At 42.6% G+C, this 24,030-nt stretch overlaps 1 protein-coding gene across 10 annotated transcripts in view; it reads left to right on the top strand.

Annotated features, from left to right (window-relative positions):
* ptk2ab (protein tyrosine kinase 2ab) overlaps window positions 1-24,030 on the top strand; it is an 84,840-nt gene that overhangs the window by 6,469 nt on the left and 54,341 nt on the right. For 3 of the 10 annotated variants that reach the window (XM_063199772.1, XM_063199768.1, XM_063199769.1), the window contains exons 1-3: window positions 12,514-13,284; window positions 22,012-22,241; window positions 22,597-22,763. In XM_063199772.1, coding sequence (XP_063055842.1) covers window positions 13,194-13,284; window positions 22,012-22,241; window positions 22,597-22,763 — 488 coding nt within the window. In that variant the 5' untranslated portion in view covers window positions 12,514-13,193. Of the gene's footprint in view, window positions 1-6,461; window positions 6,492-12,497; window positions 13,285-17,756; window positions 18,164-22,011; window positions 22,242-22,596; window positions 22,764-24,030 lie in introns of those variants that run through there. The other 7 variants (XM_063199776.1, XM_063199771.1, XM_063199773.1 and 4 more) reach the window with 5 other exon arrangements.

Below are 24,030 nucleotides of genomic sequence, written 5' to 3'. Positions count from 1 at the left end.
AACCATGTAGGAAGCTCAAATTTGGCATGCTGCTACATAGATCGGAATTGTTTGTTGCAAAACTGTCAGTTTTGTTCTGTATGATCCTGCATCGTCATAGCATTCCCTCAAAGATGATACAAATTGTACTGGTGTTTTTGGCTGTGCTCTGTTTAGGCCTTCAGAAGACATATTTGTGCCCAACATAGCCTCATGATTTTTTCTGCTTGTGAATACAAGTAGAAACACTCTCATAAAAAGCTATAAATAGAAAGGAAACCCCATCAGTGTTTGACCAGAAGACCTCACAAGTCTGACAAATCATTTGGGGTGCCATTTTCAGAGCACCAGAACACCTTGTGGGATTGTCCACAGAATTTAATTAAATTTTTTTCTTAATTCTCCATGAAGCCTTCTTTTTAAAAATGCCAATGAGACTTGTCTTATGTGATGCTTTCTTTTTTAATTTCCACCCTGAACATGGGCAATTCAGGTCCGATTTAAAAAAACACAAAGATATGCGCACACCGCTCAGCTATCTCGCCATTGTTAAGTGTGGTCACTCAATTAATATCTGTAGGATTTACAACAAAAAATATATCATCATGTGTAATTCGAACCACTCCAGTAAATGAAAACCAATATGACTTTGCAATTCCTGTTATGCCAAGTCCTAATCATGATTGGCATAGTCAATATGAAAAGTGATTGTGTGATCAAGCTTTCACCATATTGCTCAGTCTTACACCTGCGCTAATTGAAAGAAACAAACAGCAGGCTTTGTTTCGACTTGGTCAATCAATCTTCTCCATAAGCTGGTGTCATTAGTCCAAAATATTCCCCACACAGGTTGTTCAGTATTAGTTTGCCTTGTGTTACAACAGATGATGGTATTACACCTGTAGGCTCAAAATCTATCTCACCAAATTAGAGCATCTGTCTGTGAAATGTGTGGGGCAGCCATGGCTCAATGGTTAGAGCGCTGGCCTTTAGATCAAACCGCATATAAATATCTGACTTGAGGACAGTGAAAAGTATTTTTTTCTCACATGGATTTTGAATAATGATGTCAATATATACACTTAATCAACAAAATATTGTTTATTTTTTGTAATGTGGTAATTAACCAAGATCAACAGAGCAGTGCCTTTTTTAGGTATAGGTAGACCCTCTATAAAGTAAACATTCAGAACATTGTAAACACTGACTATTAGAAAACATCTTTCTTTTGCTTCAGAGGCTATAACAGACTGTATACTTCTAGCAGAACTGAGTTAGGGTCATTCCATGTCAATTCACATGATTCCCTAGAATCTCCCCACATGACCCTCTCGGATTTACCCGATATCTCACATACAGGTACATTTTGATGTCAATTGAAAGAATACCAAGTATTAGCACCCTACGTCCAACGGTTGCAGAGATGAAGCCCTCCAAAGTTGGGGTGCCATGCCCACTTTTCAAGCCTGTGAATTGCATTCAAAATTACAAGCAGATTTTGACACCTCTGGTTTTAGTTTCAAGGAAGATACAGGCCTAAAAATCACAATGGCCCCCAATATGACCCCGTCTACCAGATGATGTACTTACTTATGGCATGCCTTGATTATTTTTGGCTATATTAAGCCTTAAAAACTGAATTTGTGAAAAGCGTGATGAAGAGTCTTGCCATTTTGGGGTTCCAGAACTTGGACACTATGTATGCTTTGGGAGTTATAATTGATTTTCCATCATATTTGGGAACTGTACAGTTAATTCCAAAATATTTAGGGTGCTCAGACTTTAAAAGATAAAATAGGAGGGACTCAAAAACAGCTTTGAGACAAAATGACCTTACGGTACCCTCTACTTCAGTCCTCAAATTAACCATGTGGGCACTTGATAACTGGAACGCCCTTTTAACCCCATGTACAGTAGCACTGTATCAATCATTCAAGCTTGGAAAAACTTTGTTTTTCAAAGTTCTTCATATTAATCTTGACCTTCAAAGTATATGTTTTTCTCTATATCTTATCACAGTGTCTGTTTCGTCTGCTGCCATCTGCTGGTCTAAAAAAGTAACAACAGCATAATGTTATAAAACAAAAGGGGCTGGGAAATCTTGCCCATAATTTACCAATAAAGCACTGTAATTATACAGTATAATGCTATATATTAATTATGATTTAAACAAGCATGATGAATATTTCTAGTTCAAATAATAAAAAGTGTGACTGCTTAATGCTCAATCATGATGCCAGTCCCAAGATGGCCTCAACCCTGCACTACATTTCTACCAGACATGGGGGTGGGCGTGTCCTGGTAGAAATGTAATCATGATTGAGCATTCTGCATAATGCTTGTTAAAATCAAAATGAATATATAGCAATATACTGTAGAATTAAAGTGCTTTATTGGTAGCCTAGCGAGCTTAACCCCTAGGGGCGTCTAGATTTCTAGGCTACTTTATTGGTAAATTATGGGCAAGATTTTTCAGCCCCTTTTGTTTTCTTACATTGCACTGTTGTTACGTTCTTTGACCAGCAGATGGCAGCAGACAAAACAGACACTGTGATAAGACATAGACAAAAACATATACTTTGAAGGCCAAGATTAATATGAAGAACTTTGAAAAACAAAGTTTTTCCAAGCTTGAATGTTTGATACAGTGCTACTGTACATGGGGTTAAAGGAGCGTTCCAGTCATCAAGTGCCCACATGGTTAATTTGAGGCCTGAAGTAGAGGGTACCGTAAGGTAATTTTGTCCAAAAGCTGTTTTTGAGTCCCTCCTATTCCATCGTTAAAAGTCTGAGTGCCCTAATGTTTTTGGAATACACTGTACAGTTCCCAAATATGATGGAAAATCAATTATAATTCCCAAAGCATACAAAGTTCCCAAGATCTGGAACCCCAAAATGGCAAGACACTTCATCACGGTTTTCACAAATTCAATTTTTAAGGCTTAATATAGCCAAAAATAATCAAGGCATGCTATTTGTAAGTACATCATCTGGTAGACAGGGTCATATTCAGGGGCCATGGTGATTTTTAGGCCTGTATCTTCCTTCAAACTAAAACCAGGGGTGTCAAAATCTGCTTGTACATTTTGTATTCAATTCACAGGCTTGAAAAGTGGGCATGGCACCCCAACTTTGGAGGGCTTCAGCTCCGCAACCGTTGGACGTAGGGTGCTAATACTTGGTATTCTTTCAATTGACATCAAAAGGTACCTGTATGTGAGATATCGGGTAAATCGGAGAGGGTCATGTGGGGAAGGCGTGTGAATTGACATGGAATGACCCGTAACTATATTATAGTGTGGGTTTTTTATACGTTAATGTAAGTGTTGTTTATTAATCAAAATTAACACGTTTAAGTCCCAGCCCTAAACGTAATGTAATGTAATATAATATAATATATATAATATAATGGGCCTCCAAAAATGAACTAGGCAGAAGTAAAAAGGTACATCGAGGAAAGAGTCAGTGGGTCTCTCTGATTATGAAAACCTTCCACAGTCTGTTAAGCCAGGCTCAAACTACTCGACTCCGATTTTGGGTCCGAATTTGAGCCTCACACATAAAGAGAATCGCAACCATCAATCTCTTCACAGAGACAATGCCCAACGTTATATTTTGTGTCATAAATATCAAACAGTGTTTGATATCTTTGCTTTGCAATCTGCAACTCTTTGAATGCCAAAATTCTGTCTTAGAATGTCGGTCACGAAGAGGACACCTTGCCAGACTATTGCTTACCCAGGTCCTGTGGGGCAATGTTCCACCAATTGTTGTAAGGGGGGTTCCAATGGAGAATCGGGCCAATAGTTGTGTTGTTTGAGTCCGGCTGTAGACATCTTGGGCCTATACTGCAAGCTGGTTAAGTTAAGAGGTAAATCCTCTAATACAAGAACTTTTCTTAAGAAAACGAGGACTCCAGGCTCCTCTATGATATTATTTACCTCTTAACTTAACCTTAACTTATCCTGAACCAGCTTTGTAGGTCCCTTATCGCTACACACAGCCACAGCCCAGCCCAAGAGAGAGAAGAGAATGGTATTAAAGTAAAGTGAGTTAGCTAATAATCACTGTTGCATATTGAGGGGTTGCATGCATTTTTGTTCCACTGGGGCAGGCTGCAGTAGTTTGTCATCAATATGTGTGCTCACATCGCACAACTCTCTCACGACCTTGGGTGGCACCTTGCTCCCAGGGAAGCTTCAGCACTCAAATTGGATTTTTTTTTCATCGGCCCGTCCTGATATGCTGAGATGGCAGCAAGTGAGCTCCACAGGGAGGGAGAAGCCGGTTGGTGGGTATTCACAGTGCCATGCAGGGACAGATTATGACTCCATGGGCCCCTGGCCCAGACAACAAGAAAGGCCCCCCTCCATGGCATCACAAGGTTGCAAAAGATTTGGGGACTTAACAGAGATGTTAGAGAGCCTTTTCTTGTCAGGGGGTTGGGGGAGAAAATGTGAAAATACAGTTGTTTTAAAGTACCGTTTAAACACAATACACACTATACACACTAAACACACTATAGACCCCCCATACTCAAATAGCGGCCCGCGGGCCACTTGTGGCCCGCGGGGCATCTATTTGTGGCCCTCGAATAATTTTGAAAAATTAAAAAAAAAAAAAAAAAAAAATTTTTTTTTTTTTTTGGTCCGATCGCGCTGTCGGCTCTTATTTTGAAATCGCGCCACAGACGCTAGGAAGATGCGTGCCGTGACTCCGCCCCCTCAATCAGTTTCTCCCTGCAGGCTCCAAACAGAAGTGACAGGGTGGCAGAGGCTGTTGTGAGGTAGACTACTGAAGGGAAGTACGGTAGAACTTGTCAATAAATTATTTACAAAGTTCTCTTTGCCTCGTTTTTGAAAGTAATGGTCCACATTTCATTGCATACAGTGTGTTAGGACTTCGAATTGGTTTAGCACTAGCTGTAGCTAGTTGCTAACACAAATGAAGGCAAATTGTGTTTGAGCTCTGCTGGCAGCTAACTAGGGGTAGCCTACTTAAAAACGAATTGCTTGATAAACTTTTCACACTTTTAAACAGTCCCCAAATAGTTCGTTTGGAAAGCTAAGCCCCTCATAAGATTTCAAACAAAGTTATGAGCAACTTGATGATTTATTATTGGCTGTTGCATTTAATCAACATTGCATCAATGTGCCATTTTCTTGTTGGCAAAACCTGGTGTCCTCCTATCTATGTGTCCTCTTTGTTGGGTCCATTATTGCATCTGATTCTCATTATGCATGTGAGAGCTGCATAAACAAAGTCATAATAAGCAACATTTGTTTGAAAAGTGTTATCTTCAGGCTTATTGGTTTTCTCACTAAGAAATAAATGTTTATGAATGTAGTCTGCAAATATAGGCTAATCTTATGTCATTTAAAAAAGATAATCTTATGTCATTTAAGAAAAAAATACTGAAGGGTGGGTGGCAATGACAGCAAGGCAGGCACCTCACCCCACAGTGCTCCAGAAAAATGCAGGCCCTTTATGAGAGAAATGTTCTCCCATCCTGTCACTGGAAACTAAATATCTGCTGTGGGTGTGAGTGCGTGTGTTTTGTGATTACAAAGGCCTTATCATTTTTCATTTTTTTTAAAATATTTTTTTTTGGTGGGGGTCGTGTCGTGTCAGCCCGGCCCGGCCCTTTATTGGGAGGAATTTTGAAAAACTGGCCCTCGGGGACTTTTAATTGAGTACCCCTGCTATAGACCAATAATTAAGGGATTTTTGTTGTGCAGAGAGGCTTCAGGTGCGGACATGGCTGTTGGGCCCCTGGGCCTGTGCCCGGTAGGCCTGTGCAGTAATCTGTCCTTGGTCCCATGCAGCTGCACTGCAGGCGGTCTGCCACCGCAGCTAGCAGCTAACTGGACGCCACTGAGTGTTGCCCCGGGCATTGGCTGGTGTCAACTTAACCGTGGCAGCTTGGCTGCTGCAACACGAAAACAAGCTGCTAGCTCACCAGCTACTGCTAATGACTTGACAACCGTGTGTGTGCGTGTGTGCGTGTGTGCGTGTGTGCGTGTGTGCGTGTGTGTGTGTGTGTGTGTGTGTGTGTGTGTGTGTGTGTGTGAGAGTGAGTGTGTGTGTGTGTGTGTGTGTGTGTGTGTGTGAGAGTGAGTGTGTGTGTAAGTGTGTGTGTGTGTGTGTGTGAGAGTGAGTGTGTGTGTTTGAGCGAGTGAGTGTGTGTGTGTGTGTGAGCGAGTGAGTGAGTGTGTGTGTGAGCGAGTGAGTGAGTGTGTGTGTGTGTGTGTGTGCGTGTGTGCGTGTGTGCGTGTGTGCGTGTGTGTGTGTGTGTGTGTGTGTGAATGAATGTGTGCGCGCAGAAACTAGCACAGTATACTATGTGTGTCACACTGTGTGTGTGCATATTATTTGGGTGTGTATAAATGTTGTGGTAGAATGTACACCTTTTTCATATGAGTGAAAACAAATGAAAGAGATTAAAGAGGCGCTATACTAATTAGATCTCTTTCTCTCCCCAGATATTTCAAGGATCTCCTCCTACTACGCAGGTATGTGAAGTGCTGATTGCAATTGTGTTGTGTTGTATTAGAATTTATTTGCAGAAAATTAGTCCCTCAAGTTAAGCTGTGTAAGTGTTTATTTCATAATGTTGTTGGACAGAACATTGTACTTTGTCACTTTCCAACTCAAGGAACTTTGGACCTGGGGGGAGTATTTTAATCATATGCTGTTCATGGAAAAAATGTGGATGAGGGGGGAAAAACAATTAGTTGCCTGGATGGCAATTGTTACAAGGGTTTTATTGTTAGCATTGGGAGGTGTAACGGAGGCCAGCTAGCAGAGTGTGGTGTGGAACATTAGTAAACCTCCCTCCCGAAGCCTCATGCAGTATTGGTAACGCTCAGCTGTTGGACCAGTCCTTTAGCTCAGTGGTATCGTGCTGTGCCTCCCATACCCAAACGGGAGCGCGCTGACTAGGAGGTGGTGGACTGCACAGGAACACTTACACTGGTGCCTTGACTCGGATGGGAGTGAGGTTTAGGAGGGTGAGTCTAACGGAGAACAACTAGCAGGGTGTGGCGTGAAATGTTAGTAAACCTCCCTCCTGAAGCCTCATACAGTACGGTGACCAAGCGTCCGTATTTCCCGGGACATGTCCTGATTTTGCGAGCTGTCCTGGGCGTCCCGGGATATTTCATAAAATTATGGAAATGTCCTGGTTTTTCTCTGATTGAAATTAAAACCCCTGTACCTAACGTAAAACACAGTTTTACTGACCTGCATTCAAAATAAGTTCTGATTACATCAGCATTGTTTATAAGGACAGCTAGGGAACTCGATTCCAACCCTTTCTTTTTAGGTGGTGGGCCCAGTCTCATATCTTGTCAGTTCGTTGGTGTTAACGAGTGGCAACTTTATTTTTGCTTATATAACCCCCTGACAACCCATTAATCAATATTTTGGCTGTTGCCATCCTCAAAACTTGCACATTGATTTATAAAAATGACAACAAAAATAGCCGACTGAGTGACGTCACGTCAATGCAAAGTCAACGAGGCAGAATACAGCTAGCGCGTGCATGCTACCTGGAACCGTCAAATTTCATGGCAAAAAAAAAGTTGGGGGGTAAGTGGGCTCACTTGTTGTGTACATGCAAAAAAAAATGTATTTTTCTCAAACTTTCAGAAGTGCTCTTTTTCGCTGTTAGTGTTCGACTGTCTGACCATCATTGGGCAACGAGAGATAAATGTCAAAAAGAGGACAGGTCTGTTCCCTCAAAGCAATAGAGCAATGAGGTGACGGGGGTAGATCAATTCTCCAAACAACTACGTGTCAGTAAAGAAATGCAAGCTGTGTTATTTTTTCCAGTAACAGGAAAATGGTCAGGAATGAAATGCCTACGTTGTTTCAATGATTAGGTGAATTATCTGCCTATGAAAAAAGCCCGATATGCGGATAAATATTCCCTTTTCAACTTTGAGGGGCGGAGACTTCCCATTGACTGTGCATTGTGTAACGTCACCCCCAGTCTTTTTTATTTTTGTTATTTTTTAATATCAACGTGCAACTTTTCCGCGTGGCAACAGCCAGAATATTGCTTTACATATTGTCAGGAGGTCATATTACAAAAATCAAGTTGCCACTCGAGAGTGAGAACGAAACTCGTTTTCTAAAGGAGCTACGAAATCTAGCCCACCGTCTGTTTATCCGTAGCCTGTTGCGCGTGTCATTGTACCAAGGTTCGAATGCATCGGCTACACTACGCACCTGACGTAGCAAGAAAACGCAAGAATAGCATGGTGGCGCGAAGTGACGGCAAACTATTACCACACGGCATGGGCGCACTAGGTAGCGTTTGTCTCTATCTTTTTTTAAAATGAAGGGGCTAGTAGACAGAAAACCATTCCAGCACTTCTGCCAGCAACATGCTGAAATGCAAGTTACGTCCATAATCGGTGAGTTACTTGGAAAATTCCTGAATATTGATCGGGACAGAGTGAGAGGCATCGCGTCCGAGTGCATATTTGAACGAGCAGAAATAACCAAAGAGAAATATTCTGCTTATCAAATCAACTACTAGATGAAGCTGGATAAAACTAACACGTTTGTGAGAATAACAATAAAGTAGATGAAAAGGCTAAAGATGAAAGGCAATGACAGATGACAGAACATTTATGTACGCTTGAACTCCAGCAGATCTTGCACGTGTTATTCCATGTCAATTTAGCCAAGGCCAACACACTTTTAGATTAACTCCATGAACGTCTCAATGTCGCATTTTAGTCATGGGCAACCAACCTGAATATCATTAGGCCTACTTATAGTCCAGTGCCATGTTCCAAATTACCTGGGTTCACTTGAACATTCTGTAGAACAACTGTTCTTTCAATTTGACCTGATTTTTCTGTCCAATTCAACTGTGACACTGGAATGTAAAGTAATGAATACAGGTTGCAATTGTATAGGCCCATAGGATAACATAAAAATAGGCCCATAGGATAACATAAAATAGAACAAAGGATCTGTAAATGACCAGGCCTATAGACTATTCTAAATGACTTTGTGAGGCCTGAATAAAGAAATTTTATATGGGAGGGTGTGGCTTTCTTTCTGTGACTGATTACTTGATTATGCGAGTTCTTCCTGCGGGATGCTTTCCAGTACAGGTCGAAATCTTCTGCCCTGGTGGAAACAAAGAAGCTCCAAAAAAACTGGAAAATACAGCCTCTTGTATGATACCAACCATAGTTCTGAACAGGACATTTTTGTTTATTATGTTTATGACTGGAATGACTGGACTTGGAGTAGAATATATTTTAGCAATTTGCCCTATTGAATACCATTCATTTTCTCTTGCCTACGTTCCCCACCTAGGTGGAACTGCAAGCGTATTGGCTACAATGGGCACCAATCAGTGAGCTCTCTCATACACACTCAAATATCAGAGAAAGTAGAATGTAAGTCCTCCCTGTGGGAGGTTCATGTTGACAATGTGCGCCTCCGCCTCCGCCTCAAGTGAGTCCTCCCCAATACAGGAGACCGATCACCTGAGAGTCAAGAGTCACACACGTAGCCCCATAATGCCACCAGTGGAATGCTGTAATAGTCATTGAAAAGTTAACTACAACAGCGCTACCCTGCTATGGCATAACACAGGGCCTTAAGTAATGCACTACTGGTCATTGCCATTCTGGTAACACAAAATGTATAATGCAGTCTCTTAAGGGGTTAAACACCAGGGACTGCATTACAAAGGAGGTACAACACCTTTGTTAAAGGGATACTGTGGTGGAAAATCAGAATTGGGTCAGTGTAGTGACGAGACATCCTGGCTAAGCCCGCCCGCAGCTTTCTAAAGCTTTTTTTGGAAAAGACTGAAATGTGAAGAAGTTTGATATGGCCTGTAGGTCATATATAGCCTGGGCGAATAGCCGACTGTTGACTCCGTCAATCAGTCTGGCAACAGCCATGAGGAATCCATCTCCGTGGATGATGGGAGATGGTCTGATCTTACTCTATCATTTAAATTAATTGAAGTTCCAAACTCAAATTAAAACCCATATTGTGCTTTATTAGCATGCCTGTTACGTTATAGCATCGCAAAAGCATACAAATAACAAAGCGAAAGTGTGAATATAGTTACCTTAACCAATCAGTAACGGAGCTCGCGGGTGAGTTCTACGTCACCACTCTCAACTGTTTGCTGATTGGAGAATCACTGAGAGAACCGAGCTCGAGGCTTTTGCCACAGGATGTGCGGAGCCAAAATCTTTGGGTGGAGCACAGAGGATGGCGTCGCGAGGCTAGGTCATATACAGTATAGTAATGATGAATTAAATCATATTTATTATGTTCATTTTAATGGGGTATTTCAAACAACATGGCTCTTCGTTGCATATTAGTATGCAGATCATATGAAGGTTTATCCATTATGACTTGTTAATCAATTAACCCATTTTCACATTGATCAGTTTTCTTTGAGTCCTTCAGAACTGCTCAATATCAGTTCAACTGCAAACTGTTCTTGAGATCTTTTAAGGAAGACATGGAAAACATCAAAACGTACACACTGTGCCAAAGATGCACCTGTACCATGGACATATTCTCATTTATGCATGTTTTGAATCTCTCTCTATCTCTCTCTCTCTCTCTCTCTCTCTCTCTCTCTCTCTCTCTCTCTCTCTCTCTCTCTCTCTCTCTCTCTCAAGTTAACAATCTTCAACAAAACAGCCTAGGTAGCAACCGAGAGGAAAAAAATAAGCCAAACTTGAAGGCAGAACACAGCAGGTAAAGGGGGTAGTCAAAAACACAAGAGATTAGAGGCATAGATATTGTAAACTAGATGTCATGCTAACTTCCCCTGCCTATTGTAACATAGGGCTCAACACCCTCTTTGCTTAGAGAGTAACACGTTTTGAATCAACATCAAGGGGCAACAAGTTGATATATGCTAATTATCCTTTAGATGGCGGCAAAACAACATCTTTGTTGATGGTGTCCAAAAACACAAGAACCCCGTAGCAAGACTGCCATGCAAGCAAGGCGGCAAGGTTGAAAGTGACATCTAGTTCTCTTTTTATGGGGTAGATTCATGACATATATGTGATGGAAAAAATGATTAAGAATTATTAAGAATCCAGATAGAAAAAAATTGCATATTTCAGCTATAAGAATGAACTTGGGGGCTTGAAGCAGTTCCTCTCTCCTGTCACCTCCTGACATTGTTTTCCTCTCCGAATACTCTTTTACCTGACCACACTGCATGGTGTAATTTAAGACCTGAAGAGGTGCCTTTGTGGTTGGAGGACTTTTGGCAGTTTTCCCAAGGACAGGGGCAGCCAGCGTTGCGTAGCCGTGGGGGGGTGGGGCCATTTGCCCGGCCCATCGTCCACATGACAACCTGGTCAGACTGGACATGCGGCTCCCTGCCTTGTGCTGTGAAGCAGACTGTTTCGTGTCTGTAAACAGGCGGAGGGCTATGGGCAATTCAGCTTATTGTAAGCGACTTTGGGCTGCCTTTTTTGAGCTGCCGCTTTAAATTTTATACAGTTGCGGGTTGGGTTTTTTGGGGCTTCTGTCTTTCAGGGTTTGGCTTGATGCGTGCTTCTACTCTGCTGGTGATTTGAATGTGTTTGTATGTTTGTAACTTCATGTTTCTCAGTGGCAACTCTGAGATGGGTAGGGTGACTTGGGTATGGGTGAGTGACAAAAATACACAAGTTGGCTTATAACAACATGAAGTCCCACTCTCTGTGTCGGACACTTCTGTGGATTTTAGCTAAACGATAACTCTCAGTCGCTTCTTTTGGGATTAGCCGTAGCTCTTCCTCCCGTAGCTCTGGGTCTGGCACACTCCCAATTTCTCATTTCTTGGTGGACGCGTGCCTGACCGGCGTCCATGAACTGCCTATGTGTGCTACTAGTTGAAGCTTCCCTGTGCTGTGAAGGAGGCTATGTCCTCATTGCAAACAGGCTAGGGCTGAGCTTGAGTTGACGGCTGTCATTGAGGATGGGAGAGAGACCTGCATATGTTCTACCATTTTTAACTGTGTGATCCACTCGCTGTCTCTGCCTGTCATCTGATTGAGTTTTTTGATGACCCTCACATTTCATCTTTTTTTTTTGTTCTTAGCTCTTTACATTTCTTTATCCCCCACCCCTCTCTTCTCTCTCTCATTGTCAGCCACTTCATCTACCCTTATCTTATTCCACTGCCCCCCCCCCTAATATTGTCATGTCTGTCTGTCAGTTTTCTCTCTCGCTCTCTCTCTCTCTCTCTCTCTCTCTCTCTCTCTCTCTCTCTCTCTCTCTCTCTCTCTCTCTCTCTCTCTCTCTCTCTCTCTCTCTCTCTCTCTCTCTCTCTCTCTCATTCACTCAATGTGGGTGGGACAGTGGAATGTGGGTAGAGAAAAAGTGACATTCACTTTCTCTCTCTCTCTCTCTCTCTCTCTCTCTCTCTCTCTCTCTCTCTCTCTCTCTCTCTCTCTCTCTCTCTCTCTCTCTCTCTCTCTCTACACACACAAGCCCTCACACACTTCCACTCGGCCCACTTGGGAGAGCCATACTGCAACAGCACCGTGTCCTGGATAAGAGCGGGAGAGGCTGAAAAGAGATGTTCGCTCGGAGCTTTGAGAAATATACTATTTTTTTTCCTATTGGATACCCCTCTGTGTCTTCCAGCTGTGTTGTCTGCCTTGATTAGTTTTCAAAAAGGAATACTCCTAGCAGGGGATGTGTTTTCATGTCGTTTGCTGTGAAGCCCTTGTGGATGTGTGGATATTAAGAAGGGTAGAACTGTGACGGAAAACGAGGCCGTGCAAAAGCACACCCCCCAACCTTCTGATGCCGTTTTCTTCTTCTCTCCACGAGGCTTCAAATCAAACCCTGTTTTGTGGGGCTTGGTTTTGTGGAGCTCGTGGTGAAGCTTGAGAATACCTGCCATTGTTGTACTCCAGGAAGCATCTGGACTTGAGTGACACCCCCCGCCCCTCTCCACTCCCTCTCCCCTCTTCTGGTGCCGTTTTGCCAGAAGGGGGCTGGACTGGACCCTGGCTGGGGTCGGCTGCCCAGGCTCTCTATGCGAACATCAGGGCAAGCAGCGGAGCAGGGCAGCCAGAGGGCCTGGGTGGACTCAAATCACTGCTGTATTTCCCCTGCATTTGGTTGGTGGCTGGTGCTAATTTCCGTCCCTGGTGGAGTGTTGTGGCATCCTGAGGGTGTGGAAAGCAGCCGCAGCAGCAGGTGAACACATGGAGCCCACAGGCTGCAGCCTGTTCCCTCTGTGCTGGACGCGAGGAGCCTGTGTCTACACCTACGGCCCCTATGGCCCACCTCTGCCAAGTATGTGATGTTTCTCTCTCTCCCTCTCACTTGCAGTGTTCTGGAGCTTGCTGCGCTTGGGGTGATGTACATGTTTGACGTTTGACATTGTCATTGCTTTGATTTTTTTGTTGACACATTTTTGAGATGGGCTGTCCTTTTAAATGGTACAATACGCTTGCTTTTGCTTTGTTAGTGTGAGCTTGATTAGACCTCTGATGCATCTGTGTCATTCGCTACCTGGTAGTGCACCATATCAACTGTCCTTGTAAGTGATATTAAATTCATCATGCAGCCACATGTATTGGCGTGATTATACAAAAGCCCCCCCCCACTACCATTGTTTCACATCTGTCCGCTATTGTAAGGACTTATCTCTCCAGTGTAGCAGTACATGATAAACTCATAGTAACCATATGCCCTGCAGAGGAGTCGCTGTAGCACGAAGCTACTTCATTACTCGGGGAGGAAGAATTCCCATTCGTCGTGGACCGATTAAGTGTCAGACTCGGTGTGCTGCTGTGATGAGCGCAGCTTCCTCGAGGTGGATAACTAGGCCATGTACCACGAAGCGTACCCAACCTGCCACCATGCCAGCTGCCTTGCCCTTCTCCACTCTGTTTTAATATACCAAAGGCTTTAGATATGCATTGTCTGGATATCAGTTTTATGCTACTAGGTTTGGATCTCCATCATTTTGAGTGAAGATGTAACGGTCTAATATTTTTCATGCTGAAACTGGGGTTTGGATATCCAGTATAATTGGCTGAAGACATAACAGGGACACCTTAGATAAATCGGCCTCTCTAAAAATAACTATTGTTGTGATTTCTATTGTTAACATTGCAAATGATTTCTTTAGACAGCCATATCTCCATAGATTCCATTGTAGAAGAGTAGGTCTGATGTATGTCTCTGTGATATATGTTTGGACTGTACTCGGTGGTTGAATTTGGGAACAGTATGAGGCCAGATTAGTCTGACATTGCATTTGTTAGAGTTGGTCTTGATTTCTTTTTCCTCTTAGAACATCTAAATGGTTGCTTGTCCTGATTAACCGTCTCATCCTCTCTGACCTCGACATGACTTTTCTCAAGCCCTGTTGTATGAACATTCAAAGTTTACATCTGTGCATGACGGATACAAAAAAGGCCAGTGGTGTGAAGGCCATGTCTGTGTTGGAGGTTTTGTCCATCATACTGTCTGCAATATACATCTCCAGGTAAAAGCTGTCCCTTGTAAGAGGGAGCAGGGTGTCCAATGTTCCCTAAATCAAGATGCTCAGTTACTGACTTTTTGGCAATGGCAAACAACAGCTTGGCATGCTATGTTAGGAAAATACATTTGGACAGTCAAACAACAACTTAGCCACACATAATCAGCGAGATGCATAGGTCTATCTGCAGAACCTTTCAGACCCTTTTTTTCCCTTTTAATCCGGGCTTGGACGCCCCTCAACCCTATCTACAGGCTTGACGAGTGTATACATGCTCGTAATGACTGCATGAAAACCCCCTCGTAGGGAGCAGGCAAGAGTGGACAACTGAAATTGGAGACCAACTCTGTCTACTCGTCTTTTATAGTCTTACCATAGAGCTCATCTAGGCAGGGGCGTAGCAGCAAATTGTGGTCCTTATGTACAGTCGGCTCCAATGGACCCCCCCCTAGCCATGTCGACAGGTATCAGACTCTGTGTGGGCCCCCTCTATACATCGGGCCCCTGGTGACTCAGTCACACCTAACCTTCCTGTACGACACCCCTGCAGCTGAAATTGGAGACCAACTCTCTCTTTTTGTCTTTTATTGTCTACCAGAGAGCTGATCTTCTTACTGAGTCTTAGTCTCAAAGCTTCTCTGTGTATTCAGTGTGGCAGCACCACAGACCTCCCGTGTTCCTTTCACAGGCGCCAATGGTGGCTACGTTCAGGGCCGGATCAACGCACAGGCTGGATATGGCTGAAGCCTAGGGACCCCCACCTGCCATGGTGCCCCCAATTGGCCAAAAGCTTTTTTTTTTAAAAGCAGAATTGTGATGATGTGTGCTTGAAAAATGAATCTGTGGTGTCAAGTATAGTTTATATACAATACTCCACTCCATAGCTGGCAGACGTATCCTTAATTCCTAGCTCGTAAGTATGACCTGCCTATGCCACAGCCAATTTTGTGGCTAAATTTGCTTTCCAGGGGGCCCCACAGCACCCTGTAGCCTTGGGGTCCTGGCTAAGTTATCTTAGCAGTGCGAGTTCGGAGGGCTAGACGGGGGTCTCTGAGCGGATGTGGGATCGTGTTCGGCCATTGTAGCCACAGGTGTAATTACGACCAGAAAGAAAAGGCCGAAGTGGAAGGTAGTGATTGTTCACCTGGATATCCTGTCACAGTGCAAGTGTGTGTGTGTGTGTGTGTGTGTGTGGGGGGGGGGGGTGTGGATCTGTGAATGTTAGTGTATAAATAAGTAGAATAGAGGATAAACTGCAACTGTAGATAATGTTGATTGATTTCTTATTTTATAAGCCAATGGAGGGCATGACTGCAATACCTTATCCACAATTAAACACAGATCTAACTGTACTGTCCGATTGTTCAGTCAGCGGATTTGTAATCCTGTGACTGTACCAAGTTGATATTGACAATCGATGCACTCCCAGAAAATGTCATTCGTGAGTCACCGGAAAAATGACTGGATGGCACAGCCATGCATCAGAAGGAGATATGAGTCTATATGTCCGTATTCAAACATGAGCTGCTCCTCTAGCTCACCTCCTTTTTAATTTGAATTCTTGCTCATGCTCAGTTTCTTCCTACACACATAAATGTTCTTGTGGTTTTCTTCAGTGTGTTGATGTGTATTTGTGAGAAGGTTAGTTCAAGTGCATAATTCATCAACAGTCAAGCAGTGAGAAGGTGGGAGACTGCCTTCTCACAATATTGTCGGTACATACATACATAAGAAGCTATGTATTTTTTCTCCTCATGTTCAGTTGTGGTTGTGGCTTAGGCTGGCTTAGCTTTGTGGACACCGGAGTACAGGCAGAGAATGCCATCCGAGCTTGAGAGGCCTTACCTTATTGATTGGCCACTACAGGCTGCCCATTCACCCAGCAATTTCGCAAGCTACTTCACGTCTGCAGATGGAATTCCTCCATCCTTGTTCACCAATAATCAGTCAGACAAAGGTCTTTTGAAAGGGTGAAACACTGCCGCATATCGTGGTGGCAGAGGTAGGCAGTCAGCCGGTATGCTTTTGGAAACTGAGGCTCGAATGTGTTACACTGTGCCACGCTATTTCTTTGCCCTTGTGCAAAATTACATTTTGGGTATTCATTTGTATGCTTTTCTTCATTTTAAATACCTCAATTTGAATTTTAAGCCTCAAACTATTATTACTCTCTAAATGTTTATTTTAACTACGCACCATTTATATGCTTTTCTTCAATTTCATTTGAAGTAGGGCTGGGATTTAAAGTGTTTCTTTTTGTTTAATTAACTACACAAACATTAACACGCATCTATAATCGCACTATATAGTTCTGGATTAGACCAGTAGAGGGCAGCGTTAAGCCTGATGGTGTACACTGCTGAAGTTGATTTGATTTCTATCAAAAAATTTTGTAATCAACTGTGTATCAACAAAGTCTGTTATAGCCTCTGAAGTAAAACCCAATGTTATAGTTTACAAGTATACAGAAGGTCTACCTATACCAAAAACTGCACTGGTCTGTTGAATTTGGTAAATTACCACCACATTGAAACCCCCCCCAATATTTTGATGATTAAGCTTATGTATTGTCGTTATTCAAAATCCATGTGAAAAAATTACTTCTCACTGTTCTCAAGTCAGATATTAAAATGTGATTAATTTCCCATATAGTCAATTGTTCATTAGCCTTTAAATTCAGTTGAAATTAGCAGTGATTTATTTACTTTTGGGCTTTACTCAAGAGTTTCGGCAGGGATTGAAGTCCACTTGTGTCACACAGACTTTACAGATGAGATATCGTAGGCTCCACCTCGCTGTCATGCTATCTGGCAGGGAGCTTATTATTTGTTTACCAAGTTACGCTTGGACTGCAAGCCAGTCTGCTTGCTCTAGTGACATGTAATGAATAGCACAGAGTTAATGACAGGATCCCAGTTCAGATAAAGAGTTGTTTTTTTCTATGGCTAGCCTAGTAGATTTGAGAGAATGGAATTTAACACTGATAGTGTTGATCCTTCTGTTTTGAAAGTGTTGAATTTACACTGCCAGTATTTACGGGGCTAGCCCTGGCCCTGAGCCCTGAGCCCACCCTTCAGGAAGAAGTTTGCTGCATTCTCTGGGGCACTCGGCGGACGGACGGACGGGGGGGAAGAGAAGGCACAGGAACACAATCGGCTCAGTGACACACAGCTGGAGGATTCATAGCGGCAAGGCACATTGTGATAACCAGGATGTGACGTGACTGGAAAGGAAACTCTGGGAGGTGTGTGTGTGGTGAGGGAGTATAATTTTCTTTTTTTACTGCTGAGGCTGGAAAAACCCCAAACAGATCAAGAAAGCAGTTTGTGGCGAGCTCCCCTGGCATGGTGGAGGTGGATGGCTGTCCCTGGGGTCAATACCTGTTGCCTGTTATCTGATTGGCTGCAGAGGTGGATGGATGTCCCCAGAGCAATACCTGTTACCTGTCACGTGTGACCTAATTGGGCCGGTGATGTTTACGGAAGCCGTTTGAACCGAGTGGGGCTCCACTGTGGAGCACGGTGGTGGTGGTGGAGGTGGATGTCCTCCCTGCCTTGGGCAATACCTGTTACGTGTGACCTGAGTGGGCGTTGATGTGTACGAAGGGCCTTGGTCGCCTCGGCTGCTGCTTGCCGCTCTGCGGCTCCAGAGCGGCGTGGAGCTGCTGGCCTGTTCGCGGAAGAGGTAGGGAGAGATGTCGAGTCAGCCCCAGGCTCACAGTGCAAACTTTGGTTAAATTTTGTGTTTTATTATTATTATTATTGTGTGCTGTGTGGCTGCTGTGTGCATTTTTGTGGTGGTGGTGGTGGTGGTGGTGCTGATCGTGTCAGAGGAAGGGGGAGATGACGAGTCAACTGTAGGCTCACAGTGCTACATTTTCAGCCTTATACCAGCTGTATGAAATAAGAAAAGTTAAACATTGTGTTTTCTTTCATTATCAGCTCAGTGTTACCAAATAGTCTGATGCAGGATGCATAAGACCAGAAAGGTTAAAAGGTTGTGTTTTCTTATTATTGTTACGTGCTGTTTGGCTGCTGTGTGCATGTTAGTAGTGGTGGTGGTAGTGTTTACATGACTGCCTTTGAGGTGTTCTGCAACCGTTAAGTCTGTGCTTTTATAGTGGAGATTGTCACACTTGGAATCCCAGGAGTCTGTTCACGTTCCCATTGTGTTAGGACATGATGTGTGTTGATGGTAGACACAAGGGGTCAGAAGGGTAGAGTTTAGATGGGGTTTAGACTTCCTTAACAACGGATTTTGTCCTCTGTTTGCAAAACCTTTTTGTCACCAGATCAGTGCAGAGTGAGTGCAGTAGAGTCAGAACTCTAAATTCTGTTGCTTTCCATCTTATATAGAACTCTGTCCAATTTCAGCATACAGTTGGATTGTTCTCTAGGCAAGGCAAGGCAAGACAAGGCAATTCAGTGTTTCCCGCAGAAAATCTAATAGTCAAGGTAGTAAGAGGTAAGGTGTGTCAGACATGCGATCCACTTGGATAGAAAGCGTATGAAATATGAAGTAGGACATGAAAACCCCCAAAACTTTAAAAATCATGTGTACAATTCAAGCTTTGTATCTTTTCTGGGCATCTAATCAAGGTGGCATGTGTTTGTTGTCAAGGTGGCTGCGTTAACAATTAAGTGCTGTAATTTAGTAGTATAGCGCATTTCATACGTAAAGGCAATTCAATGTGCTTTCCAGAAAAATAAGATAAAATGTAAAAAATAAAAGCACAAGGCTATTGTCAGTACCTGAAGACCTCAATTTCCTTTCAGCCACAGCGTACTGTGTGAAAGGTCTTGACATACTCCAAATACCACTCCAAAAGTTAGGTGTAGTAATGTGTCTGCTGATGTTGCATAACTTTTGCAATGACATGTAGTTAAGTGAATTCTAGCCAAGGCCAGAGGGAGCAATGCAACTGCATGTTGCAATTGGCTGGACTTGTCCTAAAAGTGATTACTTGTAATTGTCCAAAAGTGGAACTATATTTTGTGCACGGGCTACGTGCTATTATCCAGCCAATTAGTGTCACAGTGACTCTGCTCAATGTTGTATTTTGGTACAGTAACACATTGGGGAATAGGGCCTTAGCAGCCGCCAACCAATTAGACTGTAAAGCTGTGAGCCTTTGGAATGATGACAAGGTAATCTGGGGATTTTTTTTGATGAGGCACTTCTCTACATTGTGGCATGTTTTATAGGTAGCACCAATTACCGTATGTGATGAAATAAATGATTCATGATAAACAAGTATCTACTAAGAGGAATCATGAAATGTGCTGGTCTATCAGAATGCCATACTTTTCCAAAATGTACTTGGTATCGCCTGTATATTTGAAAACATTTAGAAGAGTAAATCTTAACCCTAAGGTCATGCTACATGCTGTCAAAGAATTTATGGGGGACCGTAAACAAGTTGGTTGATCACAAATGTCCTATCGTTGCTACCAGACAGCAGATGGCAGATTATGAATTAATTAAAGAGGAATCAGGCTTTGCATGGCAAATACTTCAAACCAAAAGGTTTCTAATGGAGGCCAGATGATTCCGTTAAGTACATCTATGTTTGTGTCACAATCATTTCCTCTGTATGAGCACAACATCCTCTAGGGTTGTTCCCAATAAGGGACAGACGACACCAGTAGTCACAATCACACATCAGTGTTTTTTCTTACATTCTTGGTGATTTACAGCTTTAACAGGGTTTTGTTTTTTGGTATAGAATCCACATTCACACATAGATGAATATGGTACTGATATAGCAGTATATGGAATTGGCACCAGGACCTTGTCTTTGCCCTTGGAGATGGGAAATAATAATGTTGCAGCAGCAGAGCAGGATGTCAGATACACCACATTGTCTTGACTTTTATTTTGGGGCTAACCTTGTGAGTCTTTTATACTGTTTCAAAGGAAACGAATGTTGACCATATTGTTTTGGACATGTCTATGCAGTAGGGAACTGTTTTTTGTTCAGAAAGATCTGCTGCACTTTTGTTGCTACCAGCTCACTGAACCAGCTAATCATATTAAACATAATATGCATTTGTTATTTGCATTTGTTTGTGCATTTGTTAACTGCTGAAATATCCTGTATTAAGAGATTGTGCTTCTTTGAGTGCTGACTAGGGATGCAAATTATTGATGAATTCATTAATTGTTAGTTGATTGACCTTATCAATCAACTTACGGGATTAATTGATGAGCAGTGTTTTTTCCCAAAATCTCAATGTTTCCCCCCCAAAAAATTAGATAAAACCTTAAAATTCAAAATGAGCTAAAATGCTAAATTTAAATTAGTTTCTATTTATAATCTTTATTACAAAGGCGATTGACATGTTCCCATTCTTCACACACCTCTTTACACACACTTCATCATACCTATTTCACCTGGGTCTCTCACCAGTCGAGTTGGCGATTATTGCAATTGTTTTTTAAAATCGATTAACCTTTTAAGCGACTTAAAGGAATTATCCGGAGTTGGAACAAGTTTGCCTCATTTTTGCATGTTTGGGATGAAATACAGTCACTCTAGAGCAATATCAAGGCAAAAGGATGCGTTTTGAGAAAGTTTGATAATATCACGTTAGCCTAGTTAGCTATATCAGCTATGCAATATGAAAGATGCGGGCATCGTTTTTCGGCGGTTACACACATTTCAAAAACACCACATTTTAACGTCTTGCACAGCTCAAAACAACGTCACACTTACCTCGTAATATGTTGAGGGTATCCACACATAAACCGAAGTGTCCAAAGCCCTTCATGTATTCTTGAAAGGTCTGCAGAATGTGTTTTGTGAAGCTACTACCTTGACGATATCTACAATTACGGCCATGCAACTATTTGACACAAAAGTCCACAAAGGAGATTGCCGAGTGCGTCGCACCATCAGCTGTGGTTACTCGCTATGGAAATAATCATAGCTGATGGTGCGACGCACTCGGCAATCTACTTGGTGGGCTTTAGTGTCAAATAGTTGTCTTGACCGTAATTTAGATATTCTCAAGGTAGTAGCTTCACAAACCACATTCTGCAGACCTTTCAAGAATACATGAAGGACTTTGGACACTTCGGTTTATGTGTGGATACCCTCAACATATTACGAGGTAAGTGTGACGTTGTTTTGAGCTGTGCAAGACTTTAAAATGTTGTGTTTTTGAAATGTGTGTAACCGCCGAAAAACGATGCCAGCATCTTTCATATTGCATAGCTGATATGGCTAACGAGGCTAACGTGATATTATCAAACTTTCTCAAAACGCATCCTTTTGCCTTGATTTTGCTCTAGAGTGACTGTATTTCATCCCAAACATGCAAATATGAGGCAAACTTGTTCCAACTCCGGATAAATCCTTTAAGTTGAACATGAAGTTGTACTAATTGTTGACATCCCTAGTGCTAACCAAACAAGTATGTGACTAAGCTGAGGAGCAGGAAAGGCTGCCTTGTCCAGCTGTAGTGTTCCCCATTCTTACCTGCTCGTTTAGCGTGATGTCATGAATGCATGTCCTCTCTTCTCCTTTTCAGAATATGACGGACACCTAGCACCCACCAAAGGTATGGCGGCGGCTTACCTGGACCCCAACCTGAACCATGCGCTGTGCTCGGGGGTGAAACCCCGGCTGAGTGCGGGGGGTATGGATCGCCCCCCGGGTGCTCTGGAGCGAGTGCTGAAGGTCTTCCACTACTTTGAGAGCAGCAGTGAGCCGTGCACCTGGGCCAGCAACATCCGCCATGGGGACGCCACTGACATCAGGGTGAGGAGAACATGGACCTGTGACACGCACACGCACACGCACACACTCACGCGTTACCTTTCTCTTTATTTTCTGTTCTTGTGATTCTTGACATTGCTCCTTGTTCTAAGATAGCGTGGCATCATTGAACCGAATAGGTCCAGCTAGCTGAAATGGTGGACTGTCTCATTGAGTGTAGCTACATTCCATTATGTGTGGTCATCTGTAGTTATTATGAAGCACATATTGGTACTCCATTTTCATGGATATCATAGACCTATAAAGTGTGATGTCAAAATACAAAGCGAAAAATGTGTTGAATGCAGTTCAACTCAACTCAAATAATTTATGTCATGGTATGTAACCTTCGCTACAGGGGGTCATCCAGAAGATCCTGGACATCCACAAGGTGAAATGTGTGTCCTGTTTTGGCCTGCGCCTGAGCCATCTGAAGACAGGCGAGATCCACTGGCTGCACCCGGACCTAGGGGTGTCCCACGTGAGGGAGAGATTCGAGCGCATGCACCCCCAGGATGAGTGGAGGTGAGTCCAGTTCAGTCCTGTTTGCTCTTGCATGTTCACAAAGTCAGGAGTCGGATACAGTGGGCCTCTGATGGACAACAAATCATGTTAATGAAGTAAATCAGTAAATGAAGCATTCAACACAGCGTTTTAATCAAGTAAACAGAGGGTGTTTATATGAATGAGAGAATGATTTTTAAAATGGTTGCCATACAAAATTACGAGTTATTTATAGAGCCTAAATGAGGGGTATGTTTTACATAAAGGAGTCACAAGAGACATCATGAAGTCCCAAAAAAGACTTCATTTGTGGAATAGTTTTAATAAAGCATTAAAGCAAAGTAGACAATAAAGCACTGCTAGTAGTAGTGGCTGTCTTTTCGATAGAATGAATGGATAGGCTGCTCTGTAAGATGAAGGTTTTTTAATACATATTTTACAAGCCCTTCTAGGGACGGACATTGGAAATTAGCCTTGACTATACATAAATGCCATGATGCTTTCCGTTAGTCTGTTGCACAGCCTATCTATCTGTCCCTATTAAATCAACCTAAACTAACTAACGGGATGTCTCATCCTCCTCCTATGTCAAAACATCTAAAACTGTCACATTTTTGCACACTAAAGTACTATTGAAATGTTGTCACTCATCCAACAGAGTTGGATTTTCTATACTCAATTAAATGATTCAGCAGTCCTGTATTTGGTTGTTCAGCCTATAATTGAATTATGAATTGCACTAGAAAATGTAGCAAAATTGTTATGCAACAGAATGTGCACACTTCCTGTGCTCAATTGTAATGTTAAAGGTACACTGTGCAGGAAATGGTCAAAAAAGGTACTGCAACTATGCTGCTCATTGAAACTGGGCTGCCTTTTGCCAAATTTGATCTTTACATGAAAGTTTACTAAGTAATAAACAAATATTTTCTAGTAAGATCCAAGTACAGTCATTTTTGCAGCTAAAATGGCTAGTTTTTTTAAATTCAAAATGGCGGACCATGGAGAAGATCCCCCTTTTCATGTATGAAAAGTGCAATTTTTCAAGTCATAATGAATACTTAGAATTTGATAGTGGTGGTCAGTATTCATGAAAAAGGTATCATTAGTGAATGGGCTGCATGAATTCTGGAAATAAATAACTAAAAATCTCACACAGTGTCCCTTTAAGCCTTACCAATGACCAATTAAGTCACTGAGTCTTACTTGAGCTTGGGCTCCCCTTAGAAAAGTACCCTGCCATACTGAAGCACAGTAATATCTCCTAAAGTGCATCATTGTTGATGTT

Source organism: Engraulis encrasicolus, chromosome 5 (genome assembly GCF_034702125.1).
Source record: "Engraulis encrasicolus isolate BLACKSEA-1 chromosome 5, IST_EnEncr_1.0, whole genome shotgun sequence".
Classification (NCBI taxonomy): domain Eukaryota; kingdom Metazoa; phylum Chordata; class Actinopteri; order Clupeiformes; family Engraulidae; genus Engraulis; species Engraulis encrasicolus.
This window is presented reverse-complemented; position numbering and strand designations above follow the sequence as displayed.